The sequence below is a fragment of the Microcaecilia unicolor genome, chromosome 3 (genome assembly GCF_901765095.1).
Source record: "Microcaecilia unicolor chromosome 3, aMicUni1.1, whole genome shotgun sequence".
Lineage (NCBI taxonomy): Eukaryota > Metazoa > Chordata > Amphibia > Gymnophiona > Siphonopidae > Microcaecilia > Microcaecilia unicolor.
The window spans coordinates 301,783,010-301,806,544 of record NC_044033.1 but is presented as its reverse complement, the minus strand read 5'-3'; the positions used below and the strand labels follow the sequence as shown (position 1 = coordinate 301,806,544).

The 23,535-nt window shown below is 44.0% G+C and overlaps 1 protein-coding gene across 2 annotated transcripts in view; it reads left to right on the top strand.

Moving 5' to 3' along the window:
- Positions 1–23,535, top strand: part of LIMA1 (LIM domain and actin binding 1) — a 356,250-nt gene that overhangs the window by 188,406 nt on the left and 144,309 nt on the right. For both annotated transcript variants that reach the window (XM_030198238.1, XM_030198236.1), the window contains exon 6: positions 1,054–1,208. In XM_030198238.1, the coding sequence (XP_030054098.1) occupies positions 1,054–1,208 (155 nt within the window). The remainder of the gene's footprint in view (positions 1–1,053; positions 1,209–23,535) is intronic.

Here is a 23,535-nt window from a genome sequence, read left to right as displayed (position 1 = left end):
CCACATGAGCTATAACAAACCGTCCCACTGGGTCAGAAAATACCCTCTTAGTCTCAACATGCAGTAATTTGTGAAAAAGAATAATTACTCCAGCCTTCTTTGCCACCGAGGGAGCCTCTAAATACATACCCACCCACCATGTGAGTAGTTTCTTATGTTCAGCAGCATTAAGGTGGGTTTCCTGAAGAAAAGCAATGTGCAAATGCTTTTTGTGCAGGGTGTGAAGGATCTTCCTCCGTTTTATAGGGGAAGAGATTTCACCCACATTCCAAGTAAAAAGGTTCATAGACATTGTTATATCCCCAATATAAGATACCCTTAGTAACACGTATAAGATAGCAATCCTGGGGGTCTCGTCCCAGCCACCGGCACCCCCTCACAATTTCAACTCATCAAGCCCACAGCCAGTCCACTCCCCCAAGTAACATTCCTCAAAAAACCCCACCTCTGACCCCTCCTTAACCTGACAAGAGATCACAATCAGGCCCCATAACGACAAAAACAAGCCCAGAAAACCCCCCTCCCTTACTCCCCCCTTCCCTCCCCAGTCCCTTATGTCTAACTGTCCCCATCTATCGCCTAATGAGCCCCAATAAAGGGGGCAGGTCACTCAATGCCCTCAGGTAAATGGGATTTAAGGGGGAGCTTCTAACACAGTTGTCATCTGGACTCTAAAAAAAAAAAAAAATTACCCGAAGGGCAGTTTAAGTGACTGTGTTAAAGGTTTTTCAGTAAACAAAAATATGAATATAAGGCAATACCTTTTTATATTGGACTAACGTGATTTTTTTTTTACTACTTTTGGGAGATAAAAACATTCCTCAGATCAGGATAGTGTAAAAGATGGTAATACTGAGAATGTATAAATGAATTATAAAAGCAGGTAATAGGTATAGTGATTATGACATCCTATCAAATCATTCACCTGTTAGTAATAAGAGTTCCAACTGCACATTCAGATGTAACGCTCATTTCCTTGAGTGAGTTCTGTGTTTGCTGCTTGGTAAAGGGTTTCATTGCTTCTTTTCACTAAATCTCGCTATATTTTTCCAGGCCACTTGTCCTCCAGTTCACCAGAATCTAGCCCCAGCAAGATAACAAACCAGAGAAACTTGGACATTCCTCACATTCGTGAGACGCCACTGAAGGACAGAATGGCCAAATACCAGGCTGCTGTGTCCAAGCAGGGTAGACAACTCTCTCACGCAGTAAGCATCTTACTTTGCTACCTGTGTTGTGAAATGGAGTGGGGTTGGGGGGAAAGGGAGCACAGGATTCTATGGTCGTACAGAATCTTCAGGTGTGAAAACTACTCCAGGTGGAAGCTGGCTTATCGGAATGGACTGTACAAATTCCTTCTGCATAGTCTGGGGCACATTCCCATTCTAATTGAAAGTAGAAAGGGATATCTTTTGTGCTGAAACAAATACATTAATTTCATGTTCAAGTTGAAGTTATTGACGTTATAAGTGTTCTAGAAATTATGCATAAGGTGTGGAACTCTTGAACACTAGTCTGAAGTTGATGGGATTGTTTATTTCATAAAGTCTTTTAAAATCTTAATTGCAACAGTAATTATGTAAATACTGACAGTAACCATACAGCATTCAGTTCAAATATTGCATAAAACTCTAATCCCACATTTACCCTTTATAGTATGGGGAAACTTTTTTCAAGTTTAAAGGAGAAAGGAAAAAAGTAAACGGGCCCTACTTGATTAGAAGTTTTCTCATGGCCAAACGTACTTTGCCTAGTATCATCTGACTGATTTTTACCAGGATATAAACATGAGATTTTTAACTTAAAACATTTTTCCATAACTACTACTACTACTACTTAGCATTTCTATAGCGCTGCCAGGGTTACACAGCGCTGTACAAGTTTAACATAGGGAAGGACAGTCCCTGCTCAAGAGAGCTTACAATCTAAAGAGCAAAACATGGACAAAATAGCATAGTAGAGATCAGGAGCCTATAAGTGATCTCTAGCTCAGAACATAGGCATGTTCTCCAATAACACATCCTTGTTCTTCCAGGGAAACTGTCTCTATCTGTTATGAAAGGAAATGTGTACTGAGTTGTGTTACCCCTGATATATGACAGCATACTAGGCAAAGAAATCCTTCAACAGAGAATGACACATTCATGAGTCATACATTAAATAGTACTAAATCTATAGAAAATGCTTTTGTGTGACTCAGGCACTGAATTGCTGTAGTGGTGGAGATTGGTTTGCTTTATACTGTTTTGTCCTCAGACTGTCACATTCTCAGCCGATGATTGACAGCAGGAAAACCTGCCTACTTGGTTCTTTCTTCATGTCCCAGTGAATTTCCTCATTGAAAACAAATACTTTTAATGGTAAATATGTCTATTTAGAGCTGAGCTTTTGTTTCTGCTTATTCTCAGAGGACAAGTAGGCTGAAATAATCCTCACAAGTGGGTCGGTGATCCGCGCCGGCTCGGGAACTGGCATTTGAAATAGCAAAAATGTTTGCTAGAGCCTTCTTAGCGTGCTGTGCGTCTGACTGCGCATGCACCGAGTGCCTTCCCACGCAGCCACACACCTCAGTTACTTTTTTTCCGTGTGAAGAGCGGTAGCTGTTTACCCTGGCTCCGCTTCTTCGCCTAGGAGAGCCTTCAGTGCCTAATTACACGGTTCGATTGTATTTTTCTCCCTTTTTCTTTCTTTTAGTATTGTAAAAAAAAAAAAAAAAAAGAAATCCTCTTATTTCTTAGTTTTCCTTTTTGCCCATGTCAAGTTTCCCTTTATTTTTAGTCACGGTCATCATTAGGCCTGCTCGGCCGGGTTTTCTCTTTTTTGTGCTTTATTTTCAGCACAATCGCGTCTTTTGATTTGGCTAGGGCAGTCTTCCCTTCCATGTCATCGAAGACTCCCAGTGGCTTCAAACGCTGTTCTCGGTTCAACCGGACCATCTCAGGCACTGATACCCATTCATGTTGTATCCAGTGGTTGGGCCTGACCATAGCCCAGTCCATTGTGCCCTTTGCCTTCGTATGACGAAAAGGACTCAACTGGCATGAGAAGCCCAGAGAGAAACTTTTTGGGGCTTGGTCTGGTCCTTCAGCATTGAGGTTGGCGGCGTCGGCATCGAGGGAGGCATCGGCGTTGGGAGTGGAGGTAGGCGTGGCTTCTGAGAGATCTCGACACACTGGGAGCAGCGAGGCATCGAGTGGGTCTCCACCCACCTCCTGCTATGCAGGCCCCCCGGGACCGTCCATCATTGGACCCGACCACAAAGAGCCCCTCGGTACCAATGACGTCCTCGTTGGTACCGAGGAGCTTCGGTGAGGTGCATCAAGCAAAGGCTAAGAAGCACCAACACCGTTCTCCCTTGACACATGGTGCCGGGAGCTCCGAGGCCAACGTCGAGAGGACTGCTCCCCCTCCATACAAGAAGTGCCAATGCGTCGGTCTCCCAGCAGTCCAGTTCCTGCTCCCGAACCCCAGGCAGCTCTGCCACAGAGAGCAGACAGAAACAAAAAAAGGCAAAGATCTGCCACAGAAATAGCAAATCAAAAGAAAAAAAGCAGATCAAAAAAGACAAAAAAATAGAATAGGAGGGTAACAGAAGAAGTGGTTTATTACAAGTTACCCGACGTGGCCATGTTTCGCCCTCAGGCTGCGTCAGGGGTAAAAAAAAACTACAATATAAAAATACATAATGAGTAAAACAAACATCACATTGTATATTTGGTAATAAAACATGTCTAAAAACACTATCACATCATATAAAATAAAAACAGATCAAATCTAAAAACATAATACAATAAAATATAATATCAAATCAATATCAGTTAAAAACATTCAGATTAAATATGCATGCAATAAAATAATAATTTTAATACAAGACATGATATCAACAAAAAATAATAATATCAACACTAAATGTATATCAACAGAACTGCATAGGACAGATAGGTGGAGATATACAACACTAAAATAACTGACCGTACATACTAAATATCACCTACCTAATAGGGGTAAAAAGCAAAGTGAACCCCTAAAAGTAGTCATACAACCACCTAAAAAATACAAAATAAATAAATAAAATCTCACAATGCTTGGCCGCAATTGCCATCTTTTATGCACATTCAATGATCTAAAATATTGAAATTAATATTCACTGTGTTAAAAAGTAAGACTCAGTGGGTTTCAATGTTCTAATAGATAGCAACTCAAATCAATAGAAATCAATACAAAGTACCTAAAAACATCATACTGTTCTATGACAAATCACATATATCCTGATGATGATATCATTAAAAAGAACTCCACAGTGGCCATGAAAAAAACTGATTACAACTCACAGGCAATCCAGCACTCATTACTGTTGTTGAAATTGTGCTGTTGCAACGCACCAAACATGCTTACCCTGATACTTGTGTCATTAGAAAAAACTTTGCAGTGGATGTAGCAATACAGATTCAGAGGCGCTCAGCCAAACTCACAGGCAATCCAGTGCTTTATGCTGCTATTTGAATGGGTGGATATCCACACATAAACCCTAATGATTTTATCATTAGAAAGAATTTATCAATCCCACTCAGCACAACTGGCATGTAATGCAGTGCTCTTTACCGATACTTGAATAGGTAGATATACAATCATCTGTTTCAATCATAACTGTGGCAACATCCCAAACCCCCTTTAAGTATTAAAGCTAACAACACTAAGATGATCAGATTACACAAACTTCAATCAAACAGACATGGAGCATCAAGCAACTGGCTTAGAAAAAATAACTGACTTAGAATTTGTACTGACAAAACATATTTAAAGCAAGCCAAGCTGTTTAAACAGTACACACCACCATCTAAATTCCATATGGAGTATCTTATATCCTACCTTACATAAGTGCTTCCCAAGCACGTTTGGTGCATTGCAACAGCACAATTTCAACAACAGTAATGAGTGCTGGATTGCCTGTGAGTTGTAATCAGTTTTTTTCATGGCCACTGTGGAGTTCTTTTTAATGATATCATCATCAGGATATATGTGATTTGTCATAGGTACTTTGTATTGATTTCTATTGATTTGAGTTGCTATCTATTAGAACATGGAAACCCACTGATTCTTGCTTTTTAACAAAGTGAATATTAATTTCAATATTTTTAGATCATTGTGCATAAAAGACGGCAATTGAGGCCAAGCATTGTGAGATTTTATTTATTTTATTTTGTATTTTTTAGGTGGTTGTATGACTACTTTTAGGGGTTCACTTTGCTTTTTTACCCCTATTAGGTAGGTGATATTTAGTATGTACGGTCATTCAGTTATTTTAGTGTTGTATATCTCCACCTATCTGTCCTATGCAGTTCTGTTGATATACATTTAGTGTTGATATTATTATTTTTTGTTGATATCATGTCTTGCATTAAAATCAAACATATAAACGGCGAGTGACCGTACTCACTCGCAAATGCGCAGTAGACTTCCCTCTCTGTCCCGCCCCCGCGTCAATACGCGATGACGGGTGGGCGGGACAGAGAGGGAAACTGCGCGAAGGGGAGGGAACCGCCGAGGTCGCCACTGCTCCCCCTCCCCCCCCCCCCCGAGGTCGCCGCCACTGGTACACCCCCCCCCCCCCCCCGGAGTTGCCGCCACCCCTCCACCCGGCCAGTCTCTTCACTAATCAACTTACATCTCCGGAGCAGGCAGATAAGTTGAGCTGCCGTTGGCCTTCCTTCCCTGCCTGTGTCCCGCCCTCGCCGACGTTACGTCACACGAGGGCGGGACACAGGCAGAGAAGGAAGGCCGACGGGAGCTCAGCTGATCTGCCTGCTCCGGAGATGTAAGTTGAATAGCGAAGAGACGGGCTGGCGTCGGCAGCAGCGAACTCGAGGGGAGGGGGCAGCGGCGACCCAATAGCCCGTTGTAACGGGCTCAACGGCTAGTTATTATTTTATTGCATGCATATTTAATCTGAATGTTCTTAACTGATATTGATTTGATATATTTTATTGTATTATGTTTTTAGATTTGATCTGTTTTTATTTTATATGATGTGATAGTGTTTTTAGATATGTTTTATTATCAAATATACAATGTGATGTTTGTTTTACTCATTATGTATTTTTATTTTGTAGTTTTTGTTTTACCCCTGACGCAGCCTGAGGGCGAAACATGGCCACGTCGGGTAACTTGTAATAAACCACTTCTTCTGTTACCCTCCTGTTCTATTTTTTTGTCTTTTTTGATCTGCGTTTTTTCTTTTGTTTTGCTAGCTCTGCCACAGACTGCTCCACCGGCCCCACAACCTTTTCTGATGGCGGCTCTCGACAAGTGGATTCAGGCCTTGCTTCCAGAGCTTCTGGAAAGACTGCTGCGTCACACTACATCAGCGTTGGGGGGTGCTTGCACCTGCTGCAGCTATGTCTGGCCCTCCACCCGTGGTGAGGACTCCGAGCTCGGCGCCACTTGCGACTCCTGTATCTGCTGCCACCCAGGTCGACTCCCCATTGACATCCATGGAGGAAGCTTCGTCGCAGTCCATGCGGGGGTCGGCTCCTCGACATCGCCATCGAGACCACGGGTCTTTGGCATCGAGGCGGGTCCTGTCTTGGAAGTCATTGAGGGAAGTACTCTCCGATACAGAGGAAGGTCCCAGATACCTTTCCTCCGATGAGTCTTTTGGGATACCCTCTGAACCTTCCCCTCCACCTGAAAGGAAACTGTCTCCTCCTGAGAGCCTCTCCTTTTCATCTTTTGTGCGGGAAATGGCTCAGGCCATTCCATTCCCCATAGACGTGGAGGATGAGCCCAGGGCTGAGATGCTCGAGGTCCTGAACTATACTCTCCACCTAGAGAGGCAGTGACAGCTCCTTTGCATAAGGTACTCGGGAACGTCCGTATGAGAAACTGGGCATCTCCTCTGTCTGTCCCCATTGTCCCGAAGAAGACAGATTCTCTACCAGATCCATGGGGAGACTGGGTTGATGAGGTCTCAGTTACCCTACAACTCCATGGTGGTGGACTCCGTTCTCAAAAGAACCAAGAGTTCTAGGGATTATGCTTCAGCACCTCCAGGCAGGGAAGCTAGGACCTTGGATTCTTTTGACAGAAAGAGGTATCAGGCCGCCATATTTGCTGCCCGTATTCAGTCATACCAGCTCTTCATGAGCATCCACATGCGGAACTTGTCTACTTTGGTTGATGCCCTAGCAGGCTGAACCCTTTCACCAGCTGGTCAAGCAGCAGAAGATGTGTCGTAAATTCTTGGCCAGGGGCATATACGACACTTTTGATGTAGCATCCAAGATTTCTGCTCAAGGTATAGCAATGCGCAGACTCTCATGGCTGTGTTTCTGACCTGGACCATTCCATCCAGCAGAGGATCGCAGATGTTCTGTGTCTCGGGGATAATCTTTTTGGAGAGAAGGTGGAAGATCTAGTTGATCAGATCAAGAAGCATACTGATGCTTTGGCTTCTGTCTCCTGCCTCCTCAACTAAAGAGGTATTTTGTTTTTTTTTTGTTCTATTTTATTGGATTTTAAATACAATTCCAAAGCGAGCTTTGACAAGAAATATGCAAAATCTTCAAAAGAAATAAACATTTATGGGAAAATTCCCTTACACAAGTGTCATATATTCTGTAGTCCTCAAAATAATAATAGAGGGGGGCTGATATATTAATCCTTAAAAAGAGGATAAGGATAAACTAACAGGAAATACTATCATAAAAGAAGGATAGCATCGAGTGCAATTACATCTTATAACAAATAGTCCAATAACAACAAGATTCCCTATGGTTGATTAGGAGTTCTTGCGTTAAGAAATGAATGAAGTTGTAATGGTTCAAAGAAATGGTACGTCTTATTCTCAAAATAAATTACACATTTGCAAGGAAATCTTAATTGAAATTTAGCTCCCAAGTTCAGAGTCTCTTGTCTCATAGATAGGAATCTCTTCCTTCTCTCCTGAGTGGTTCTAGAAACATCCGGGAATATTTGGATTTTTTCTCCCATGAACAGAACTGGAGAAGTCTGTCTTAAATAAAGTCTTATTAATGCCCCTTTGTCCGGAAGAAAAACAAATGAAACCAACAAGGTAGATCTAAAGTCTATTTCTTCTTGTGATTTGTTCAAGAAGCACTGAAACATCCAAACTTTCAGGAGGAGCGGATAAAGGCAATTTTTCTCTTGTTTTAGAATCTCGAGCAAGCAAATAATAAAGCTTTTGCACCGGAGGAAAACTATTTTCTGGATATTGGAGAGCCTCTTTTAAAAATCTTTGAAATAGTTCTCTTACTGGGGTATATTTAGTAGAGGGAAAATTTAAAAGTCTCAAATTCAAAGATCTAGCCCCATTTTCCAGGTTCTCTAATTTACGATGTACCAAATCTGCATTCTGAAGTAATTTACTCTCCAGTTCTTTAACTTGGGTTAAAGATGATTCATATTGCTTTAAATTAGATTCTTGAGAGACGCTTTGAGCTTGAAGAGAATCAATCTTAGAAGAATTAGAATTTGTATTAGTAACAAAAGTAAGGCATACCTTATGCAAAGACTCCATTGCACCCCAGAGGGAATCTAAGGTTACCTTTGTTGGTTTCTCTAAAGGTAATAGTGGCACTTCTGGGCTAGGCCGCATTTCTGTTACCAGCTGAGCGGCAGGTCTTTCCTCCGAAACGTTCTCCTCACTCCCACTACCTTTAGGGGTAGATGTTAGGTTCATATTTTCGTGGGTTTCTCCAACTTGAGGCGTCGCCATATCCTGGGGGGGATTTCTCCTTGTCTCGTCTCTCCGCCGCGAATTCTGACAGTTGGATGAGACTTCCACCCAGTCTGCTCTCTGCCTCGGGAACCTGACGATTTGGACTGCAGGGACTAAGTGATACTTCACTTTCCTGGCCAGGACTCCTCTCAAATCCGGGCAGCGGAGCGTCCCTCGATGTAATCGGCGTCACATAGGCTGTAATTGGTAACTGTCATCGAGTAGGGTCAGCAGAGGGTAAGGAGAAACCTCCTCTTACTTTTCCCTTACTCTTAGGCATAATGGAACAAGGGAAAAAAAGAACTAAGGAAAACTCTCCGGAGCTCAGCTTAGGACGTCTGATCTCGACGCCATCTTGGTCAGCCCCACCTCCCAAAGAGGTATTTTGGTGGGTCACGGAGTGCTCCCTATTCCTATTGTAGGCGTAGGTACACTCCGGCGACTTGCCAGCCTACTCAGGCTCAGCCCCAGCGTGCTTGTTCTCATCAACAGCATGTGCCCAAGGCCCTGCTGCTTCCCAGCAAAAGTCAGGGACAAGCTTTTGACTGGCTCCAGAAGAGCATAGCTGCCATAAAAGTGTCCGTGCCAGATGACTTGCCGGTTGGGGGGAAGTTAATGTTTTTTCACCAAAGGTGCGTTCTTCAAATAGTCCGATTAGGATACATCCTCAATCTGGATTCCAAACCTCCAAATTGTCCACCAAGAGCTTATTCATTCAGCTCTCAGCACAGGCAGGTACTTGCAGAGGAACTCTGTCCTTGTACAGGCCCAGATGGTTGAACCCGTTCCACCAGGGGAAGCAGGGCTGGGATTCTAGTCCAGGTACTTCCTTGTGCAGAAGGGGGGATGCGTCCTATCCTAGACCTAAGGCCCCTGAACAAATTCCTTTCTGAGAAAAGTTCAGGATGGTTTTCCTGGGCACCCTTCTTCCCATGATTCAGGAAAAAGATTGGCTATGCTCTCTGGACTTGAAGGACGCTTACAGTCATATCCCAATACTTCTAGCTCATAGGAAGTTTCTTTGATTTCGTCTGGGAATGCAGCACTTCCAGTACTGCATGCTGCCCTTTGGACTAGCGTTAGTTCCCAGAGTGTTCAAAAAATGCCTAGCGGTAGTTGCAGCGTCGCTACATAGGCTGGGAGTGCATGTGTTCCCTTACCTTGACGATTGGCTGGTGAAGAGCACCTCGGAGGACAGTGCTCGGGAGTCCATGCAGATGACTATTTAGGTGCTGGAACTACTAGGGTTCGTAATAAATTACCCCAATTCCCATCTAACTTCGGTCCAGTTATTGGAGTACATTGGAGCAATGCTCAACATGAGAATGGTTCGAACCTTTCTTCCCGAGACCCGGGCAGACAACCTTCTGTCCCTGGTGTCCATGGTTCAAGCATCTCAGCAAGTCATAGCTTAGCAGATGTTGAGACTCTTTGGGCACATGGCCTCCACAGTTCATGTTACACCCATGGCACGTCTGCACATGAGATCTGCTCAGTGGGCCTTAGCTTAGCTTCTCAGAGGCATCAAGCCACGGGGAATCTAGAAGATGTCATCCATGTGTCCACCGACTTTGCACATTCTCTTCAGTGGTAGACAATTCGATCCAATCTGACCATGGGACATCCATTTGAAATTCCTCAGCTGCAGAAAGTGCTGACGACGGACGCATCGCTCCTGTGATGGGGGTGGGGCTCATATAGATGGGCTTCACACTCAGAGAGCCTAGTTATCCCCCACCTCACCCCACCCCACCCCACCCCAGGAAACAGCTCTTCAGATCAACCTCCTAGAGCTCCTAGCGATCAAAGGCTTTCAGAGATTGGCTATCCAACCAAATTATCTTGATTCAAACAGACAATCAGGTTGCAATGTACTACACCAACAAGCAAGGGGGCACCGGATCTCGCCCTCTGTGTCAGGAAGCTGTCCAGATGTGGCTTTGGGCGTGCCATCACGGCATGTTTTGCCAAGCCACTTATCTGGCAGGCGTAAACAACAGTCTGGCCAACAGGCTGAGCAAGGTAATGCAACCTCACGAGTGGTCACTGAATATGGCCATAGCCCGCAAGATCTTCCGGGCTGGGGCACCCCCTCGGTGGATCTCTTTGCCACTCAGATAAACAACGAGGCCTTTCAGTTCTGTTCCAGACTTCAGGCCAATGACAGACTAGCGTCAGATGCTTTTCTCCTACATTGGGGAACAGGACTTCTGTATGCGTATCTTCCCATACCTCTGGTGGGGAAGACATTGTTGAAACTCAAGCAAGACCATGGAACCATGATCCTGATAGCGCCATATTGGCTGCATCAGATTTGGTTCCCTCTTCTTCTGGAGTTGTCCTCCGAAGAACCGTGGAGATTGGAGTGTTTTCCAGCCCTCATCACACAACGAGGGATTGCTTCTACATCCCAACCTAGAATTCGCTTCCTTAAGTCTTTCGGAGGGTGTCTCCCAAGTCTTGCTTGCTTCCAGGAAAGATTCCATTAAGAGGTGTTATTCTTTGAAATGGAGGAGGTTTGCCATCTGGTGTGACAGCAAGGCTATAGATCCCCTTTCTTGCCCTACACAGACCCTGCTTGAATACCTTCTACACTTACCAGAGTCTGGTCTGCTCTGTAAGGATTTGCCTCAGTGCAATTAGTGCTTATCAACGTATAGAGGGTAAGCCTACCTCTGAATCAGCCTTTAGTTGTTCGCTTCATGAGAGGTTTGCTTTCGTGAAAGTCCCCAGTCAAACCTTCGCCAGTCTCATGGGATTTCAACGTCATTCTCACCCAGCTGATGAAAGCTCCTTTTGAGCCACTGAATTCCTGCCATCTGAAGTACTTGACCTAGAAGGTCGTTTTCTTGGTGGCTGTTACTTCAGCTCATAGGGTCAGTGAGCTTCAAGCTTTAGTAGTGGATGCATCTTGTACTAAGTTTCATCACAACAAAGTAGTCCTCCGCACGCACCCTAAGTTCCTGCCGATGGTGGTGTGTGAGTTCCATCTGAACCAGTAAATTGACTTGCCAACATTTTTCCCCGTCCTCATGCCCACCCTGGCAAAAGCAGCTTGCACACCTTGGACTGCAAGAGAACATTGGCCTTTTACATGGAGCGGACGAAGCCTTTCAGATAGTCCACCCAATTGTTTGTTTCTTTCAATCCCAACAGGAGGGGAGTTGCCATCGGAAAACACACAATTTCTAATTGACTAGCAGATTGCATTTCCTTCGCTTATGCCCAAGCTGGGTTGACTCTGGAGGGCCATGTCACGGCTCATAACATCAGAGCCATGCAGCATGAATACCAGAAAAACAGAAAGAAACACATTTCCTCCTATACAGTGCAAAATGAGACAGCAGATGTAAATTCTTAAATTGGACATATTCCAAACACGAAAATAAAATTATTTTTTCTCTACCTTTGTTGTCTAGTGACTTTGTTTTCTGATCATGTTGGTCCCAGTCTCTAATTCTGCTGCTCTCTATCTGTTCTCTTAACTCCATTTCCAGGGCTTCCTTTCCATTTATTTCTTTATTTTCCTCCATTTCTTGCAATACATCCATAAATAAAAGCTGGGTCCTCTGCGGACTTAACTTGAGGAGGTATAGAGTGGATCCAGCTTTTGCCTATTTTCTCCATCCATGTGCAGTTTTTCTCCTCTCTTCCCTTTCCTGCATCTTCATCTTCATCCATATGCATCTCCTTCCTCTCTCTTCCCTCCCCTCCATCCATGTCATTCTTTTTTTGCCTCCTCCCTCCATCCATGTGCAGCAACTCTCCTCTCTCCCCTGTCCTCTCCATCCATCCACCAATGTGCAGCAACTCTCCTCTCTCCCCTGTCCTCTCCATCCATCCATCCATGTCCCACAACTCTCCTCTCTCCCCCTGCCCTTCCCTCCATCTATCCATATCCAGCAACTCTCCTCTCTCCCATGCCCTCCATCCATCCATACATGTCCAGCAACTCTCCTCTTCCCCTGCCCTCCATCCATCCATACATGTCCAGCAACTCTCTGCCCTGCCCTCCATTCAACCATGCATGTCCAGCAACTCTCTTCTCTCCCCTACCCTGCCTTCCATCCATCCATCCATGTCCAGCCACTCTCTTCTCTCCCCTTCATTCATGTTCAACACAACTCTCCTCTCTCCTTTGCCCTTCCCTCCTTTCCATGTGCAGCAATTCGCTCCAGCCCCCACCTGCCCCCCTTCTTCAGTCCCTGAGTTGCAGCCTTAACTCCCGTCTCAGCTGCTGCTAGTTCCATTTCCAACCCCGCAACAGACGGCCCCCTTTTTGTTCCTGCCGCCCGGCATTTAAATATTATACCTCAGTCGCAGTGGCAGTGAAAGAAGCAGGCTCACCTCGGGCCTTCCCTTCCCTAACAGTGTCCAGCCCTCACGGAAACAGGAAGTTATATCAGAGGAAGGCGGGACATTGAGTGGGAAGGGAAGGCCCAAGGCAAGCCTGCTTCTTTCACTGCCACTGCCGCTTTGAATTTTAGGTTAAAAAAAAAATCAGATTTAAATGCAGGGCAGCAGGAACAAAAGGGGCCTGTCTGTTGCGGGAGCTGAGGGCAGGCAGGTGGAGGCTGGGGCTGGAACTGTGAGCTGACGGCAGGTAAGCATGGTTAGTGGCACCCTCCAGAGGTCGACACCCCCTGCCATGCTTCCTGGGTTGCACCGGCCCTGCTATTGTTAGTAATATGTAATTTGTCTTTAAAATCAAGCACACTTTAGACTAAAGGGTGGCCAATGTAATGCCAATTAAAAAAAAAAAAAATGGTTTCAGAGGTGATCCAGGAAATTATAGATCGGTGAGTCTGACGTCAGTGCCGGGCAAAATGGTAGAGACTATTATAAATAAAATTACAGAGCACATTCAAAAGCATGGATTAATGAGACAAAGCCAACATGGATATTGTGAAGGGAAATCTTGCCTCATCAATCTACTACATTCTTTGAAGGGGTGAACAAACATGGATAAAGGTGAGTCGGTTGGTATTGTGTATCTGAATTTTCAAAAGGCATTTGACAAAGAATCTCATGAAAGACTCCAGAGGAAATTGGAGAGTCATGGGATAGGAGGTAGTGTTGTACTGTGGATTAAATACTGGTTAAAAGATAGAAAACAGAGAGTAGGGTTAAATGGTCAGTATTCTCAATGGAGAAGGGTAGATAGTGGGGTACCCCAGTGGTCTGTGCTTGGACCACTGCTTTTTAACATATTTATAAATGATCTAGAGATGGGAGTAACTAGTGAGGTAATTACATTTGCTGATGACGCAAAGGTTTCAAAGTTGTTAAATCGCAAGAGGACTGTGAACAATTACAAGAGGACCTTACGAGACTGGGAGACTGGACATCCAAATGACAGATGACATTTAATGTGAGCAAGTGCAAAGTGATGCACGTGGGATAGAGAAACCTGAACTATAGCTACGCAGTGCAAGTTTCCACATTAGGAGTCACTGACCAGGAAAAGGATCTAGGCGTCATCGTTGATATGTTAAAACCGTCCACTCAGTATGCGGCAGCTAAGAAAGCAAATGGAATGTTAGGTATTAGAACAGGAATGGAAAACAAAAATGAGGACATGATAATGCCTTTGTATCGTGCTATGGTGCAACCGCATCTCAAATATTGTGTGCAATTCTGGTTACCGCATCTCAAGAAAGGTATCGTGGAATTAGAAAAGGAACAGATAAGGGCGATAAAAATGATAAAGGGGATGGGACGACTTCCCTATGAGGAAAAGCTAAAGCAGCTAGGGCTCTTCAGCTTGGAGAAAAGACGGCTGAGGGGAAATACGATAGAGGTCTATTAAATAATGAATGAAGTAGAACTGGTAGACGTGAAGCGTCTGTTTACGCTTTCCAAAAATACTAGGATTAAGAGGCACACAATGAAGCTACAAAGCAGTAAATTTCAAACGAATTAGAGAAAGTATTTCTTCACTTAATGTGTAATTAAACTCTGGAATTCATTGCCAGAGAATGTGGTAAAAAGCAGTTAGCTTAACGGGGTTTAACAAAGGTTTGGATAACTTCCTAAAAGAAAAGGCCATAAGACAGTGATTCCCAAACCTAGTCCTGGATGCACCCCAGCTAATCAGGTTTTCAGGATACCCACCATGAATATTCATGAGACATCTGCATGCACTGTCTCCACTGCATTCAAATCTCTCTCATGAATACTGGTATAAGCCATTATTAAGATTGACTTGGGGAAACCCACTGCTTATTTCTAGGATATACAGCATAAAACGTATTGTACTGTTTTGGGATCTTGCAGGGTACTTATCCAGGTTACAAGTACCTGGCAAGATTCCAAAACAGTTCATGTCAATATGGATGTCTCGGAAAGATGAACTTACAGAATATCTAAATTTATATGGTGGGCAAAAGCTCCCAGAATTAGCATGGATAAGTTGCTACTGCAAATATCACAGATCTGGAAGGTGAGCCCTTGGACACAAAACTCTACATCTATGCTTATGATGTGCAACTATTCTTACCCATTGAGCCAGATCTACCCACAACTCTGAGTAAAGTGACTGTTTTATTTGGGTTCAGGCAACGTTTGCTGTTTGCCCATTCCTGAGTTGTGGTTAGGCAGGCAGAGATTCTTTGGGTACCAAACACAAGTGGACAAATGCCTGACTTCAAAATACCTTTTGGGAAGTATGAACTCCCCCTAAAATCACAGGTCAAGAATCTTTGGATACTGCTAGACTTGTCACTCACTCTGATCCCACAATTCAAACAACCTTCAAAAATTTCTATCATCTACGGCAGCTATGAAATCTCTCTCCATATATTTAAAAGACTTGTCTGCCCACAGTGGTCCATGCCATGATAATATCATGACTAGACTACTGTAATGCCCTGTACACTGGCCAAACCAAAAAGAGTTTGTATCAGCTCCAACTAATTCAGAATGCTTCCAGGAAGGATTCCACTAAGAAGAGTTACTTTTTTTAAGTGGAGGAGGTTTGTCGTTTGGTGTGAGGGCAAGGCCCTAGAACCTCGCTCTTCTCCTGCACAGACCCTGCTTGAATACCTTCTACACTTATCGGAGTCTGGTCTCAAGACCAACTCAGTAAGGAACCACTTTAGTGCAATTAGTGCTTACCATCATCGTGTAGAGGGTAAGCCCATCTCTGGACAGCCTTTAGTCATTCGATTCATGAGAGGTTTGCTTCTGTCAAAGCCCCCTGTCAAGCCTCCTACAGTGTCATGGGATCTCAACGTTGTCCTCACCCAGCTGATGAAACCTCCTTTTGAGCCACTGAACTCCTGCCATCTGAAGTACTTGACCTGGAAGGTCATTTTCTTGGTGGCAGTTACTTCAGCTCGTAGAGTCAGTGAGCTTCAAGCCCTGGTAGCTCATGCTCCTTATACAAAATTCCATCATAACAGAGTAGTCCTCCGCACTCACCCTATGTTCCTGCCAAAAGTAACATAGTAGATGACGGCAGAAAAAGACCTGCATGGTCCATCTAGTCTGCGCAAGGTAAACTCATATCTTGAATATGTACCTGTCTTTCAGGGCACAGACCGTATAAGTCTGCCCAGCAGTATTTCCCGCCTCCCAACCACCAATCCCGTCTCCCATCACCGGCTCTGGTACAGACCGTATAAGTCTGCCCTCCCCTATCCTAGCCTCCCAACCACCAATTTCAGCTAAGCTTCTGAGGATCCATTCCTGCTGCACAGGATTCCTTTATGCATATCCCACGCATGTTTGAATTCCGTTACCGTTTTCATCTCCACCACCTCCCGCGGGAGGGCATTCCAAGCATCCACCACCCTCTCCGTGAAAAAATACTTCCTGACATCTTTTTTGAGTCTGCCCCCCTTCAATCTCATTTCATGTCCTCTCGTTCTACCGCCTTCCCATCTCCGGAAAAGATTTTTTTTGCGGATTAATACCTTTCAAGTATTTGAACGTCTGTATCATATCACCCCTGTTCCTCCTTTCCTCCAGGGTATACATGTTCAGGTCAGCAAGTCTTTGGTCATACGTCTTGGAACGCAAATCCCATACCATTCTCGTAGCTTTTCTTTGCACCGCTTCCATTTTTTTAACATCCTTCGCAAGGTACGGCCTCCAAAACTGAACACAATACTCCAGGTGGGGCCTCACCAACGACTTGTACAGGGGCATCAACACTTCCTTTCTTCTGCTGATCACACCTCTCTCTATACAGCCTAGCAACCTTCTTGCTACGGCCACCGCCCCGTCACACTGTTTTGTCGCCTTCAGATCCTCGGATACTATCACCCCAAGATCCCTCTCCCCCTCAGTACCTATCAGACTCTCCCCGCCTAACACATACGTCTGTCGTGGGTTTCTACTCCCTAAATGCATCAGTTTGCATTTCTTCGCATTGAATTTTAATTGCCAAACCTCAGACCATTCTTCTAGCTTCCTCAGATCCCTTTTCATGCTTTCCACTCCCGGGCGTCCACTCTGTTGCAAATCTTAGTATCATCCGCAAATAGGCAAACTTTACCTTCTAACCCTTCGGCAATGTCACTCACAAATATATTGAACAGAATCGGCCCCAGCACCGATCCCTGAGGCACTCCGCTACTCACCTTTCCCTCCTCCGAGCGAACTCCATTTACCACCACCCTCTGTCGTCTGTCCGTCAACCAGTTCCTAATCCAGTTCACCACTTCGGGACCTATCTTCAGCCCATCTAGTTTATTTAAGAGCCTCCTGTGAGGAACAGTGTCAAAAGCTTTGCTAAAATCTAAGTAGATTACGTCTATAGCACGTCGATGATTCAATTCTCCAGTTACCCAATCAAAGAATTCAATGAGATTCGTTTGGCACGATTTCCCTCTGGTAAAACCATGTTGTCTCGGATCTTGCAGCTTGTTGGCTTCTAGGAAATTCACTATCCTTTCCTTCAGCATGGCTTCCATTACTTTTCCAGTAACCGAAGTGAGGCTTACCGGCCTGTAGTTTCCAGCTTCTTCCCTATCACCACTTTTGTGAAGAGGTACCACCTCCGCCATTCTCCAGTCCCTCGGAACCTCTCCAGTCTCCAAGGATTTATTAAACAAATCTTTAAGAGGACCCGCCAGGACCTCTCTGAGCTCCCTCAATATTCTGGGGTGGATCCCGTCCTGTCCCATGGCTTTGTCCACCTTTAGCTTTCCAAGTTGTTGATACACACTCTCTTCCGTGAATGGTGCTATATCCATTCCATTCTCAGGTGTACTTTTGCCAGTCCCTCGTGGTCCTTCTCCAGGATTTTCTTCAGTGAAAACCGAACAAAAGTATCTATTTAGTAAATTGGCTTTTTCTTCATCATTATCTACATAGCGGTTCGCTGTATCTTTTAGTCTCACAATTCCCTTTTTAGTCCTTCTTCTTTCACTAATATACCTGAAGAAATTTTTGTCGCCCCTCCTTACATTTCTAGCCATTTGTTCTTCCGCTTGCGCCTTCGCCAGACGTACCTCTCTCTTGGCTTCTTTCAGTTTCATCCAGTATTCCTCCCCGTGTTCCTCTTCTTGAGATTTTCTATATTTCTGGAACGCCAACTCTTTAGCCTTTATTTTCTCAGCCACTTGCTTGGAGAACCATATTGGTTTCCTTTTCCTCTTGCTTTTATTTACTCTCCTTACATAAAGGTCTGTGGCCCTATTTATTGCTTCTTTCAGCCTGGACCACTGCCCTTCTACTTCCTGTTCGTCCTCCCAGCCCATCATCTCCTTCCTCAGGTATTCCCCCATTTTACTAAAGTCAGCACGCTTGAAATCCAGGACTTTGAGTTTAGAGTGGCCGCCCTCCACTTCAGCTGTATATCAAACCAAACTGTTTGATGGTCACTGTTTCCCAGATGTGCACACACTCGCACATTTGACACACTATCCCCATTTGTGAGCACCAGATCCAGCATCGCTCCCTCCCTCGTGGGTTCCGTCACCATCTGTCTGAGCAGAGCACTTTGGAAAGCATCCACGATCTCTCTACTTCTTTCCGATTTGGCAGACGGAACCTTCCAATCTACATCCGGCAGATTGAAATCTCCCATCAACAGAACCTCTTTTTTCTTTCCTAATTTTTGAATATCTGCAATCAGATCTTTATCTAGTTCCTCTAATTGTGTGGGGGGTCTGTAGACAACACCCACGTGGACAGAAGTTCTATCCTCTCTTTTTAAGGTGATCCATATCGCTTCTTCTTTTCCCCAGGTCCCTGTCATCTCAGTCGCCATGATATCATTCCTCACATACAGAGCTACTCCTCCACCTTTACGACCCTCTCTATCCTTCCTAAATAGATTATAGCCTGGTATGCTTGCATCCCATTTGTGGGAACTGTTGAGCCATGTCTCTGTGATTGCAACAACATCTAAGTCTGCTTCCACCATCAGGGCTTGAAGGTCATGAACTTTATTGCTTAGACTACGAGCATTTGTGGCCATTGCTTTCCACCTATATTTCTTGGTATGTGTTTTAAGTGTCGGAGTTCCATCTTAACCAGTCAATTGTCTTGCCAACATTCTTTCCCCGGCCTCATATCCGCCCTGCTGAACGTCAGTTGCACACATTGGATTGCAAAAGAGCATTGGCCTTCTACCTAGAGCGGACACAGCCCCACAGACAGTCCGCCCAATTGTTTGTTTCTTTCGACCCCAATAGGAAGGGGGTCGCTGTCGGGAAACGCACCATCTCCAATTGGCTAGCAGATTGCATTTCCTTCACTTACGCCCAGGCTGGGCTGACTCTTCAGGGTCATGTCACGGCTCATATTGTTAGAGTCATGGCAGCGTCAGTGGTCCACTTGAAGTCAGCCACTATTGAAGAGATTTGCAAGGCTGCGATGTGGTCATCAGTCCACACATTCAAATCACATTACTGCCTCCAGCAGGATACCCGACGCGACAGTCGGTGCTGCAAAATCTGTTCGGGGTTTGAATCCAACTCCACCCTCCTGGGCCCGGTTTTATTGTGTTCATGCTGCACTCCCAGTTAGTTGTTCTTCGTAGGTCAATTTCTGTGATGTCCTCGCCGTTGCGAGATCCAATTGACCCTGTTTGTTGTTTTGATTGAGCCTGGGAGCTAGGGATACCCTAGTCGTGAGAACAAGCAGCCTGCTTGTCCTCGGAGAAAGCAAATGATACATACCTGTAGCAGGTGTTCTCCGAGGACAGCAGGCTGATTCTTCTCACCTTCCCTCCCTCCTCCCCTTTGGAGTTGCGTTTTTTCTCATTCCTTTGCTTGTCATTTAACTGAGCGGGAGTGGTTGCGCACGGGCGGGAAGACGGCCACGCATGCACGGTGGGCGTGCCCCTCGTGCGGGAGCTCCCGCGAGACTTTTCTTCCGGTTGGTGGGGGCTGCCGTGGACGTCTACTCAGTCGTGAGAACAATCAGCCTGCTGTCCTCGGAGAACACCTGCTACAGGTATGTATCATTCGCTGTCTCAGGTAACCCAACCAATCGCAGATCATTCCTTCTCTGCCGGTTCTCTTGGTCTTCAATTTTGGTTTGAAGTTCCGCAGTCTCCTTGTGGAGCTCAGTCAACTGCTCAGCCATGTGTGTACTGTTGACTTCCTGCCAGGGCTGTGGAGTCGGAGTCGGCAGCAATTTTGGGTACATTGAGTCGGAGTTGGAGTCGGCAAAAATGTACCAACTCCGACTCCTCATACATTTGAATAAAGTACTTCTCTGCTGTGAATAAAGCTTAGTACCTAGTTGTTTCACTAGTGTGAAGTCCAGCTGAACTATTTTGCTGGAGAGCTTCCCTCTGCTTAGTCTCCCTTTGCATTTACTGACCTGCTGTAGAGCACCTCCTCTCTGACCCCACAGTGAACTTAAAGCTCCAAGAGAAGATCATTCAGCACACACAGATAAGGCAGCAGAGAGACGCTACCCAACTTTCTCTCTCTCTGCAAGAAGAGCTTTATATTTTAGTGGAAGTGGCACACCATTCACAATGGCAAAAAGAATGTCAGGAAGCATGACAAAGTCTGCTGTTTATGAACACTTTACAATATCAACAGATGGGAAACATTATGTATGTCAATGTATTATAGAAGATGATGATGGTGAAAAAGCATGTGATGCAAAAATTAGCAATTTCAGTGGTTATGAAAAAAATGCACCTACAAGAGCATCAAATTTAAAAAGACACTTGCAGCGTTTCCATCCTAAAGTGTTAGAAGCTGTGAATGAGAAAGATAGCAATGAAAACATTCCATCTACTTCAGGGTCAATAAGAGATCAGAAATCTACTGGAGGCCAGACACAACTATCAAGATTTTTTACAGCTGACAAAGTTACTATAACAATGACACCAGAAAAATTCAAAAACCACATCATTGAAATGGCAGTAAAGAATAGTATACCACTATCTTTTTTTTCACAACCAGCCTTTTTAGGCTTAAATGGAGAAATGGCTAAAAAGCTTGGCGTTTCTCTGGAACGAGAAAGTATAAGGAAACTTATACTTGAAGAGGCCAAATGTAAGAAGGAAGAACTAAGAAAAAGTCTGAAGGGACGTTTTGTCTTTATTAAAATGGATGCATGCACACATCACAGAGTCAATTATTTTGCAATTAATGTTAGATTTGCTGATGAAAACAAAAAAACAATAACCCGGACATTAGGAGTAAAGGACACTCAGGCACATCATACCAGTGAGTATCTGCAGAAGTTAGTGGAAGGTGTTTTAGAAGATTTTGAAATTAAAAAGGAACACATTCTATGTATTGTAACTGATAATGCTTCAAATATGTTAAGCACAATTGAAAAAAATGAAGGAAGTTGATGATGAAAGCAGCATACAAATATCAGAAGATGACAGATCTGCAATTCAAGAAAGCTGTGAAAGTTTGGATGATATTGCTGAAGAAGCATCTAAGCTTATTACCATTCAACATATGCGTTGTGCTGTTCATACTCTGCAACTAGCAATAAGAGATGGATTGAAGGATTGTCATGCGGCTACACTAATTAGCAAGTTGAGGCAAGTAGCTGTTGCAGCCAGGATCCCTAAAACAGATGCTATTCTGAAGAGACGTGCTGGAAAAGGAGCCATTTTGGATCAAGCAACGCGCTGGGGAAGCACTTGATGATAAAGCGTTTGCTTGAACTAAAAGACTTTCTTGAAGAACTGGACAATGTAAATGTTTCATTAAAAGAAAACCAGTGGGCTCAAGTTACAGAATTAGGCTACTTTCTTACCCTTTTGCTGTTACCAAGAAGCTGCAATATGAAGATTTAACACCAGGTAAATTCTTCTTGGAATGGAAGGGCTTGATATATAACCTTAACAAAAGTGGGGGTTAATTGCTGATGGCATTGTATCTTCAATGAGGAAAAGAGAGGAGCTCTTGCTGGATAATCAAATTCTCTTAGCTGCTATTTATGTTGATCCAATGAGCCGAATTTTGTTGAGCAGTGACCAAATTGCTACAGGAAAACAGGTACTCTATGACATAGCAGTTCGCATGAAAGGGTTGCTACCTGAAACTCATAAACCACTGGATGAAGCTAAAGCTATAAATACTGGTGGTAATGGTAACTCAGGTTCATCCTCTTCAAATGAAGAAGAGAATTTTCAAGCCTATTTGGACAAAATGGAAGCTTCAAAAGCAAAGCGATGTCGGTTAAGCATGGAAAAGCAACCTGTAAATGTCCATATAAAGAAATTCATGCAAGAGTTTTTTAAAGGATTAAAAGAAGTGGAAAAGTTTGACCGCTCATCAAAACTGACTATAGAAGAAGCCATCATTGTTTATCCAGAGATTGTCAGTGATGCAGCTAGAACCGTAACAGCAATGCCACCCACCCAAGTCAGTGTTGAAAGACTGTTTTCAGCACTGAAAATAATCAAATCAGATTTAAGGGCTTCTATGAAGAAGGATCTGGCAGAAGAAATTCTGTTTCTAAGAACAATATATTAGTTAATTTTGGATTATGTTTAACCCTAGAACGCATATTGGGGGCCTTTTAGGCCCCCATGCTTACATTTTTGCTATTATCTGCAAAATTACTTTAGTTAGAATTTTGAAACTCAAGGTATTACTCAAGTATGTCATTGTTGATAATATCCAGTTGTTCATATAATTTTTTTTCATAGGCATTATGGTGTAACAATGCTTGTTTGGTGAAAACTACATCTGTACGAATTGGGGGCCTTTTAGGCCCCCGCTGTTTTTATCATGTTCTCAGAAGTGTTTGTGTCTCAAGTTACTTTATTTGTACTCAGTAATGCTGGTGGAGGGGCCAGGGTGTGGATAATAACATGTGAGGATGTCATGTGATTTTTGGAGGGAGTGATAAGGCCATGACATCACCTCAGGTCCTCTGAACACTGAGGACAGTATACACTGTGAGCTAATTGCTGAAGGACCTGTGATAAGATAAGCTGTTGAGAGGAAATCTGTTTCATTTTCTAAAATCTAGTCAGCAATGGCACAGTCTTCCTCCAAGTGTCTGACTGACCAAGAGATTGAAGCGATTATGTTTCAAAGCGATGATGAAAGTGAACTATCTTTGTCTGATGAAGAATATCTGCCACCAGCTAATCAAACATCCTCATCCAGTGATTCTTCTGATGATGAAGAAGTGAATCTAGTGGATCCTCAAGAATTGATAAGTAGAACATCCAAAACGAATGTTTTTTGGGACAGTAATCCTACATTAGTCGGACGTACTCCAATACACAATATTGTGAGGCAGGCTCAAGGAGCTGTGGGAAGTCCCAGTTACTTTACCCCTAAAGATGTATTCTGTACTTATTTTTCTGACAATATTGCAGAAGAGGTCCTATTATGTTCAAACCTAGA